We start from the raw sequence: 11126 nt of genomic DNA on the forward strand, positions 1-11126 counted from the left end.
TAGAAGGTGCTTTCAATGACAACCTCCCTGAACTGCCCACTGTTAGTGTTTAGTGAACCCTAGCGGCCACTTGAGGGTGTCACAGAAGGTGAAAGACAAATGTTCATTGTTATGTGAGTCTAAAACAATACAAATGTAAAATGTTGTTGTCAGAGACAGGAACAGGTACACAGTTAAGGTCAATGTATTTACAAAAACGTAGTTATTGTGTGACGTGTCGCCTCAAAGGTGCCTGATCCTTTGGGTGCTTGTGGCTGCATCCATGTCCCTGAGGGAACATGTTGTACCTTCCACTTCTCACAAGGTACATTCTTGACTTTTTCTTTTTTGGGGGGCATTGAAAGTAACAATCCAGGTGACAACAATTTGTACTTTATTTGGAATATTGTGCATTCTTGGCAAATGTGAGTATGAGAAAGGAGCACAGAGGAGAATTGGTTATTCACATCAGCTCTGTCAGATACTGCATAATCCGTGGAGGTAGCACCTGCAGCAAAGGTCAACAAGTGCAGCAGAGGTATTCATGTAGTGCACACACTGACAGATGCAGGTTCAGCATTACTGACAGACGGGTTGAACTGCATGGGTGTAAGAATAAAAATGGGTGGCTGTACATATGTCATGCAGAAGTAATTACATTTCTATTAGCTTCTCTGTTGGAGGGAATTACACTGTATAAAATAGTCTTGAAGCATGTTTGCGCCAAAGATACAAAGCTGCAGAGCCTTATCCAAACATATTTGAGATATCAACCATATAGGAGTGCTTTTTCACTTGAAGAAAAACTGTAGTTAGCCTATTTTCTTTGTCCTACTTGTATACATCATCTCTATACTTTTAAAATAGGAATTCAAACTAGTGTAGATCTTTCTTCATGCACGTCTTACCTTTTGTTTTGACATACTGGGAAGCCATATGCGTCATCACTCTCTCCCCCTCCCCTCCACTTCATTAGACAAAACGCTGCACTAAGGTTCACGTCCATTTCCTGGTGGGGTGACGCAGCGGTGTGACGCTTAGTGAACAGTTTTCAATCAAAGACAGAGAACAAGAAGACACCTGCTCAGGAGCTAAAAGGGTTTTATCTATTTATCAAAACGACTGTTAACACAGTATATGTTCTGAACTAGTAAAAATAAATGACAGGATAATTGAGAATCTCTTGTTTCAAGTCAGTATTGAATGTCAAGGTCACATGAATAAGCTACTAAAATCAAACAAATAGTATTACATATCTGCTTTGGTAACTTCTGGAAGATGGATTTTTATCTGTTATTCATACTTATTTGATTATGAAAACCTCCAGTAACTTAGTTCATCAACAATTATTTAGAGTTCTGTCAACACCATAGCCACGGTCCCTAAAAAACATTCACCCCCTGAAGTTGTCATGTTTTTTTGGTGACTTGGAAATGTGTTTGCCATGTTTAGTTTAGTTTATTTGAAATGGACATCACAGTATTATTACAATTGCAACATACATTTATGCCAAAGGACCAGATGCATTATGTTTAGTGTGTTGTACAATGTTGTAAGGCAATAAAACATAGAAGACATTCCAAGTGGGGTCTTTTTTTACTAATCCATAATTGGGGTTTGATTGACATTGAACTATTATCAAACGTGTAAAATTACACATCCTCCAACAGCACAGCAAGGATACGATTTTGAAAATGTTCATCAGCAGGAACTGCACATTTGTTTGTTTTAGCACTTTATTGCAACTGTACGAAAAATCTGTAAATAATATAATAAACACTTGATTTATGAATCACATTTGGCCAGTTTCATAAAGGTAAAATACTCCCATGCCATTTTTATGTCTTTTTTTCTGTTACAATGCTCAATTTGAGTTGTGTAAGTCGGTTTGTGAAATTTGTTCACTCTGTTGAGCTGTGAGGATCTTTACTTTTTCAAGATGAAAATGTACTGGATTAAACTTTAATAAAGAGGATCTAATAAAAACAAGTCAGAAAGTACTTATTTATACTTGTTTTGGTTCAGTCTTTGACCCAAATTCACATTCAACATTAGACAGTTTTGTGCAAAATAAAAAACAAACAAAAAAGGTGCAAATAAATACAAATCAGATGAGTACACTCAGTTTCCTTTCCACAATGTTTTAGTTTGATCCACCAGCTGTACAGTGGCTGATCGATCTACACATCTATGGACTCTGCCACAGGCTATGTTCTTAAAAAAAAAGAAGAAAAAAAAAGAAAGAGCATTCTGTTATTTAAATATAAAATGTGCCCCCGCCTTGTGGAAAACACACGTCTCCGTCAAAAAGCAGTCCACTCTGTTCCAGTCACTTCTGGTCACAATCCCTCTTCTATTGTTATTCTGGATTCAGTCTTTCTGGATCCTCTTTCAATACTGGCCTGTCCCACCGCCTCAAACACTCTGCAACAATAGCAGCAGGAGCTGGACCCGGTGTCCATTAAGCACAGAGGGAGGAATGACAACTTAAAACCTGCAACAGATTCAGAGTTCAATTCGACTCATATCGTCCCTTGGAATTGAGAAAGACTACTGTCCTAGTCTCAGCTGAGAGGCATTGGTTCTCGTTTGTTATACGTTGTGAGGTTCTTAGATGCGAGGTGACGGTGGCAGTGAACATCTATGAGTTTCTGGTAGCATTCTCATTGCTAGGTGAGCTGGGGGAGGAAGAGGACGAGGGAGAGAAGTTCATTCCTGATAACCCTGGTGGGTCTGTGGCTGTGTTCTGTCCACTTAGACTCTTCCTGCAGACAGGACATGTATCATGCTGTCGGAAACAAGGACAAAGAGACTTTTATAAACAAAAATATTTAAATACACATGACTGGTTGGATAAAAACAAGTGTACCCACTTCTGCCACAGAATGGACATATAAAAGAGTAAAATGTCTACAAGCTTTTCAACGGTACTTAAGGAGCACCAGAGGTATGTCATAAAAACGTCAGTTTGTTTAACCCAAAGCCCGGCTGCTTTTATTTTAGCTCACTGACACACCGTTCCTATCAATTCATTTGACCTGAGGCTGTGCTGGCTGCTGTTTGTGTATGTCGTTTTGCAGTTCACTTGCTCACACTGCAGCACATTTTTCCCAATGCACAATATGTTAAAATAAACAAATGATCTGACTTCATACAGCCATATAACTTGCTGTACTTGATACCAATCAAACATCATGATCAATGTATTAATCTTGCAGATCTGTGGATATTAGATATACATACCTGTTCCAGCCACGGTACTATACAGTCATTGTGAAACAAGTGATTGCATGGAAGTTGTCTAACATTCTCCTCAACGCTGTAGTCTTCTTTGCACACAGGACACTCTAAACCAGCACCTGCACAAACAGAAAACAACATACTCTCTGTCCGTGTGTCAGAGAACCTCGGTCACATGCATCAGCTGGAATGAAAATAGGGATCACACCAATTCTGTTTATTTAGGTTAGACAGTGTTGCACAGAGTATTATATTCAAGCCCTTCACTTCCCCTAAAAAGAATACACAATACAGAATACACATCTTATGCAGGAATCTGCATGAGTCTTTGATGATAGGACAACATTTTCTGAGGGTGATTATTGTCAGCTGTCTTCTTGTTATAGACAAAATACCGTTATTGGATTGGCTTACAGGCCCATGCAAAGAGTTAATATGTTTTTGTGACTTGCAAATAAGAAGGTTGTAATGACATGTATCGCTGTACGAAAACCAACGCGGATCAAAAGGAGAACTTTTCTGTTCTGTTCAAACAGTCTCAGCAAAACTGCGTCTGATGCAGAGTAGGTGAGAGACAATGACTGTCAGGACAGGTCCTGTTCACATCGGATCATCCAAGATGCACAGCTATAAGTGCAGGTGTGAATGCAGCCAAGACGCCTTGAGGACGCATTGAGATCTGATTGCTCAGACTACATTTGGAGGTTGTCTGTGACGCAGATAGCCCCATTATTTTAGCAGCATGTACGCCAATGTATCCTGAGTCACATGAGCGCCTACTCAAATGGCAACTTAACAAAATAGCGTATATAGTTATATTGCTAAATAGAATTTTGGTGATGTGAGTATTTATATGCAAATCCCTTAGGACCGCTGGTAAACAACCTTGTAGATATTTGTAGGTTCATAAAATGTACCGGAATTCACTAATCTGTAGTATATTACTAGCCTGCTGCTGTCTCCCAGTGGTTAAAAACAACAAATGGAAATGATGGAGGTTACGTGTTGAAGAGTATTCTTAGAACCTCGGGTGCTCATGGCAGAGAAAAAATACAGAAAATCAAAGAGTAATAATACACGGTTTAATTAAAGTTCAAATGGTGATACAGTGTTCATATACTCAGCTGAGGGTCTCCGAGCTTCCGCTCCACAGACCGTTCCTGTCTCGCTTCAGCTCAAAGACCTCAAACAGGAATCTACAATCTGGTTTTAACATCCCAGCTCATTTGCCTCATTGGTTCAAATCTACGGCATGCTAAAAGTCCCACAGGGGCGGAGTCTCTCTTTGGCGCAGGTTTTGAAAATGGCTCCATAACATTCATGTTTTCCGGTATCTGAAGTCCTCACTCCGCCCTCCTGTGTTTACTAACACAATATTTTACCTAGAAGGAATTGTTATTCAGTTATATCTGTTACAGCTGATGAGAATCTTATGACAGCTCACAGTCATAAACTCTTCACCTCTGCTGGCTGAAATGCAAATCAAATCACTGTCCTGTTCCTTATCTCGTGTCATAAACTACAGGACAAACCGCAGGTCCATTCTCTTTGTTCCTTAAGACCAAATGCTCCTTGTAAAACTCTCAACCACGGTCTGTGTGTAAGTGACCTCTGCACTCTCCAGTACAGATTGCATGTGACCCTCAGCAAACTAGTGACTCTGTGACCTGATAAACAATAATCCATTTTAAGCATTGTAATGTACACATGGACATCATTATAGAGATGTGCAAGTCCAATTTTGACAAACTGAGTTATTAAAATTCTTCAGTGTTTATTTGCATATAGAGCAGGGAAGTAAGATGCTATTACAAGTACTCAAGACTCATGTGGAGACACATTCTAAGGTCAGGTGATACTGTGGAGAAGTATGCACTCATTTGCACGCCAAAGAGGCCATTTCAAAGTGCAACAGGCAACAACAAGCAAAATAGATAGATGATGGTTAAAGATATATTACAAGGAAGCAAAATGTCTTCGGTGATTTGGTTTGCTTTGGACATGACAAAGAATAAACCCACTCTGTTATTGTTTTGATTTCTTCTTGGTTTAATTTCCCAGAACTCTAGACATAGCATTGCTGCCTGCCGCCTGTTAAAAACAACAATGCATTTGGTCTTTGCAATCGGAAATGATCCAAGTGTTTATTTTCTGACAGAGTGGGGAAGTGAGATCAGATCACAAGTGGTCACAAAAGACGCATTCTAATGCCCGGTGTGAACTGAGGTACTCAGAGCGGTCCACTTGTTAACGGATCACCCAAGATGCATTTTAATGACAGATTTGAACAGGGCCCAAAGAGAGAGACGTGGACTTACCCACATGTTCTTCTGTAATGGTAACGGTGGGTAAAGTCTTGATCCTTTCTCTGTCTGCAGGAGGTGGACCTGTGTTTTCAAACTGGTTCAATAACTACAAGTGAAAAAGAACAGAACCCCAATAAATGGCTGTGGGGTCATCTGCAGGACAACAAGGCTGTTCTGTAAATTACAACTTTCAGACATTCACTACTAATATCTAGCTTAATTACATGTCTGATTTAAAGGATGAATTCTTCACAAAGTTTTAGAGCAATTTGTTTAGTGCCAACAGGGTACCATCCATATATACATAAACATTAAACTTCTTTAAAATGTAGAAAGCACTTTTAGGACATTGGGTCCTGTACCATTATGGCTTTAAAATAAATTATACCATGGGTTATTTATGTATGGTGTAATTACAATTTTGAATTATTTATGAAATTATTACAATGTAGCCACCTAATTGGTATGCACCACTGTCGTGTAAAAATAACACTTTATATACCTGTGTAATGATAGCATCAAGACCATTGGCACCCCAGGCGTAGTCCATTGGATTGGAATGCAGCATACCCCTGCACGACAAGAAGGTAGTCAACAAAAACATCTATCATTTTACTTGCTGATATGAAACCAGTACATAAATATGCATCAGTTCCTTATACTTACCATGGTCCCATCCCAATATTTGGCATGGCTGTAGGTGCTATAATTCCATTTACTAACTGCTGGATAATTCTGCATCCGGGGAAAAAAAAAAAAAACACAAATAAAACTAAACACTTTCAATGAATCAAACTAATTAAAAAAATGGAACATTTCTGTAAATATAAATAGTTGTATGGTCATACATAATACAAATGGTAATACTAAATATCTGCTGTTTGGTATTTACAGGAACAGTGGCTCTTTGTTGTCAAATTGGTAATACTCGATATTTTGTGTTTTATACTTTTGTATTTGAGATAATATGCTTATAATAATTAGGCATAATAGGTCTCTTTAGTTAAGCAAACATATCAAAATGTATCTAAAAAATACAAATGTTTAAGTGATTTTTACCAAAACATGTGAAGAATGCATAACTCACACAAAAGCAGTACATTATTTACCCGCATCCTATTGTGTCCCACAACAACCTTCATCACACTGCTGAAAATGTCTCACCCTTCTAATGTGGGCACTCCTTCATGGCGCGTACCCTGTCGTCGAGGAACATGCCGACCCCGGGGTTGCCGCGCACTGTATCGTTGGCGTGATGCCAATTCCCTTTCTCTCCTGTTTTCTGTCTCGCGATTGTCTTCTGTGGGTAGCCGCGTTCGAAGGTCAAAGTTTTCATCAAAAATCCCAAGGGCAAACGGACCGTACCCAGACGGAAATGTGAACAAGTGTTGGTGATCCATGTTCTTGTAGAAAAGACAGAGGTAATGTCAAATCATGGTGCAGGGTGCAAAAGGTATCCTGGAACAACTGATTTAAATAACACTGACCTCAAAGGCTAGGCTGTTATGATCACTGGTGGAGGACGTGGATACAGAACCATTTTCAGTACTGCTCAAATATAGTGGTTAAGAAAATGAAAGACTTAGAAATACATTTAAACATCAAAATAATCAAATTCATGAGGGGAAAAGGAATAATCCTCCATACCTTCGTTCATCAGCCAGTTCCTCAATAAAACCAGAGGCACAGCGTGGACAGGTGTAGTCCTACAGTTTAAATATCAATGTGAATATCTAGTACACACCATAACATATACACAGTTGTCTGTTTATTATGTAGACATACGTAGCTAAAAACAATACACCCTATTTCAACAGCTCAACAATAATACTACCCTTATGAGCGTTATAAAAGCTGTTTAGAGTGTTAATAAGGTGGTGATTCAACTCAATGGTCATTTTGGAGGCTGCATGCCGCTTTTGAATGATTTTATTGCGTTATTCTGAGAAACGTTTATATTTATTCGACCATCACTAACATTTGGGTTAACAAAAGTAAGAAATTATTATTAATAATAATTATTAAAGTATTATTATAAAACACAATATAATTCAACAGGATCAAAAAACTGCTCCAAAATGATCATAGACACTTAAAACATTTACAACAAAAACCGAATACTATAACCTTCATCCAAGTTGGATTTATTACAAGGCTGCATTAGACTGCATTAGTTTTAGCAAGGTGTACTTTTTCATATTCCCTAATAAACAGTCAACACAGTATACATTGTCTAAATATGGTAAATATATACTTTCCTATAAACATGGTCTTTGTGAAGCGCAGACTATCCCAGTATTGCTATAAACCATAAACGTAATCTATATCATCTGGCGGTTTAGCACATTTTAACTGTACATGCTGTGACCCATTGAGATCACTTCCAATGAGGCAACATACTCTCGATTAAGCTGTAACACGTTTCACACAGGTAACAGCTGTAAAGTAACCGTGACTGTAACATTCAAGAAGCTTCCCATGAATGGCCACCAACAGACTGCTGTGGCAGGCAAGTGCACCTTTAATACAACAGCAACACCGACTGTTCCTGCTCTCTGCGGTGTTACCACAATAAGCGAACGGCAAGCCTTGTGGAAAATAAATGTGCATGGATTTTATTTTAGCTGATTTATAATCTTTAAATCAAAAAGGTGCCTTACGCCCCAAAGTCTGGTTTAGAAAGTGAACCTACGCTTTCTCCTGTTATCTCGCTGACGTCAAACGCCTCACTAAGAAACCTTTCAAGCTCCTAACTTGACGTTATCTTGCTGCTATTTATTATGCCACGATGAAGCTTAACTTGCATGTCGACAACACAAGAACATACCGTGAGTGTCACGTTGCCCACCAACTACATTAACCCACACCCGTTTGTCCCTCTGGACCGCTGTGCAGCTGGCTAAGTGGCGTAACGTTAGCTGCACAGCAGCCTTGGGTCTACGTGACGAGATGTGAGCCACTGATACACATATAAAAACACACACAAACACATCCTTCAAGGAGGCACATATATATATATCTCGGGTTCTTACCGGTAAACGCGGATTAATCTCTGCTGAACACCGGTGACAGAAAAACCGGCAGGGCCGCGGGGGTGCTTCAGCCATTTCTAAGCACAAGACCAGTTGGTACAACGCGGACGGGAAGCAACGAGGGACAATACAGCATGACTTTAGCAACAGGGGAGACACGCGCCAACGTGAAGGAAGCTGGGAAACAAGACGAAGACTTCCGGTTATATATTCACCTTCAAATTAAAGCGATTAAGTTAAATGTTAAAGGTTACAGACAGGGTTAATTTATGTGACTTTTATAACATTAAATTGACGTTGTATCCCCTCCACGCTACACACATGTAAAATACATACAAATATACAAAACATTTACATGGGCAATTCTATTCAATCATCACTTATTATGCGACATAAACTGTTTGATTTACATAAAATCCCTTTTACAAATCATAGTTGTATAACTGTGAGGCTACATATATTATTCTGAGCAGAATAAGTCATATATAATACAATAATTTATTAAATTCATTTAAATAATAAATTGGACACTAAAGTCTATCTGTCATTGCTCTGATGTCGGTACTTTCCATAATAGCTCAAGGTAATAACATAAAAATATGAAGCCCAGCCCTCATTTTCAGATATTCATGCTTGAGATCTTGAGAATACAGTGCACACATTTGGGTTTCTGCAGAATGTGATCCAAATAGTAGTATGTTGAAAAAAATACAATAACTCAGAGTATATTATATATTTACTCTAAGTTGTAATATATGATACAAAGCAATATAATACACCCAGTGTTGGGGTAGTTACTCAGAAAAAGTAACTAGTTACAAGTTACTAGTTACTTCTGAAAATTGTAGCTAGATTACTTTACTAGTTACTGCATTTGAAAAGTAACTTCACTACTGGTTACTTTCCATTTTTTTAAGCAAATGTCCAAATTAACCGCAAAGATACATGGACAAACATCATGGCCCTTTTATCACTTTAATTTCAATAAAGGGCATCTCTTAGCCTTTCCGCATAGTGTATTGTAATTGTAAACATGTAAAACAAAATGGCATATAAAACTCAGCCATTAACTTGAACAAACATTAACCCTGTTCACACTGTCTGACCAAAGAAATATGCCTCACTTTAAAATCCACAAACAGGATACAAGAGGCTGTGTATGGTGGGGACATTCAGGTCGGTCAAACAGCATAACACATTAAAAACAGGCTTTTGGAAACATGAGACCCCACTAAACCAAATGGGGGCCGACTCCTAAGAACAAAACCAGCTTGTTATAGGAATCATTGTAGTGGTTTAAGAAAAATAGAAAAATGAATGCCACTTTTTCCCATAAAATAGAAACAGAAATGCACTTAGCCCAAAAAATAGAAACTGAAAATGCAATTAAATAAACAGAAAATCCACTTCATCATTGCCTAAATAAACAGAAAGTGCACTATATCCTATGAAGTTTATAATTTTTCTCTATTCCCGAACCCTTCAAAATAGCGATTGTATCGCATGAGTAAAAGTCTCTTGCATCTTTTATCCGACAGCCTGTTCTTACTTGGGGTCAGAACAATACTGCCCAGTCTGAAAAGCCTTTCGACAGTGTTGTAACTTGTTTTATTACATGATTTACTCTTATTGTGAAGAGCATGTAAACAGGAAGTGCTTTTACTTTGATGGCATAAAGTACAATGATACGTGCTTGTTGACGCTAACTAATGTTGATGTTACGTGTGGAAAATATATACATGTCGGCTGCAAGAGCGCGTTCTCAATGCTTTAACAGTTGTAATACTGCAGTTCACCAGTAAAGTGATTCCGTTCATACCAGACGTGTCTTGTCCTCATTAGAAGCTCCACGTCATTACAGACAGGTGCACTTGATGGTATTGGAGTGTTGTATTGCTTTGCAATATCCTTAATCCTAGGGAACCTGGAGAGAACCTCCCAGTTGGATCCGGGCACTCCGTCTCCGTCTCATCCATTCCCCGATTCCCTCCTTCTACGCACCAGCAGCTACGTCACTCAAATCACTCAGATCGAGTTCTGTGATAGACTGTTCATGCAGGAAGTGTCGTGTGACTCGCGCGCCGCTAAAAGAGAACTTTTCGGACTGGTAAAAATATCTTGAGTAACGCAGGAACGCGCGTTACTGAGGTCTAGTAAAGTAGTGTAGTTACCAATATTTTGAGTGTAATGCGTTACTTTACTTATAAACCTATAAACCTATAAAAGTAAATACGTAAACCTAGTTACCTATAAAAGTAATTACGTTACTGTAATCCGTTACTTTGTAACTCGTTACCCCCAACACTGAATACACGTGCAATACATTATATTTTTGAGTTTTGAAATTGAAGTATTCTGAGTATGTTTTTCTCATCCCTGTTCACAGTCTACATGATGGGCACAGAACATCTTAAATGTCTCTTGAATGTAATACAACACCACTGCACATGTCAACAAAGAGAGATTATCATAGCTGTCCCATAGTGTATTGCAGGGCTATGCGTAGATTGAATAACATTATACAGGTGTAGGCTACCTATAGTTTGGGGGCAGCATTGAGGGAAAAACT

General features: G+C 38.6%; 1 protein-coding gene across 2 annotated transcripts; it reads right to left on the reverse strand.

Moving 5' to 3' along the window:
- Positions 1–1508: 1508 nt before the first annotated feature.
- rnf126 (ring finger protein 126) lies at positions 1509–8632 on the reverse strand (the record flags this gene model as incomplete). Of its 2 annotated transcripts, none has more annotated exons than XM_079215201.1 (9): positions 1509–2767; positions 3223–3338; positions 5538–5631; positions 6028–6097; positions 6192–6260; positions 6690–6928; positions 7013–7073; positions 7173–7231; positions 8558–8632. In XM_079215201.1, the coding sequence occupies 9 exons, from the start codon at positions 8630–8632 to the stop codon at positions 2621–2623; spliced, it is 930 nt and encodes a 309-aa protein (XP_079071327.1). In that variant the 3' UTR covers positions 1509–2620. The 2 variants fall into 2 exon arrangements, with proteins under 2 accessions (XP_079071327.1, XP_079071328.1); XM_079215202.1 differs by having other exon boundaries at positions 7013–7076.
- Positions 8633–11126: the final 2494 nt, after the last annotated feature.

The sequence above is a fragment of the Taurulus bubalis genome (genome assembly GCF_910589615.1).
Source record: "Taurulus bubalis genome assembly, chromosome: 1".
NCBI lineage: Eukaryota > Metazoa > Chordata > Actinopteri > Perciformes > Cottidae > Taurulus > Taurulus bubalis.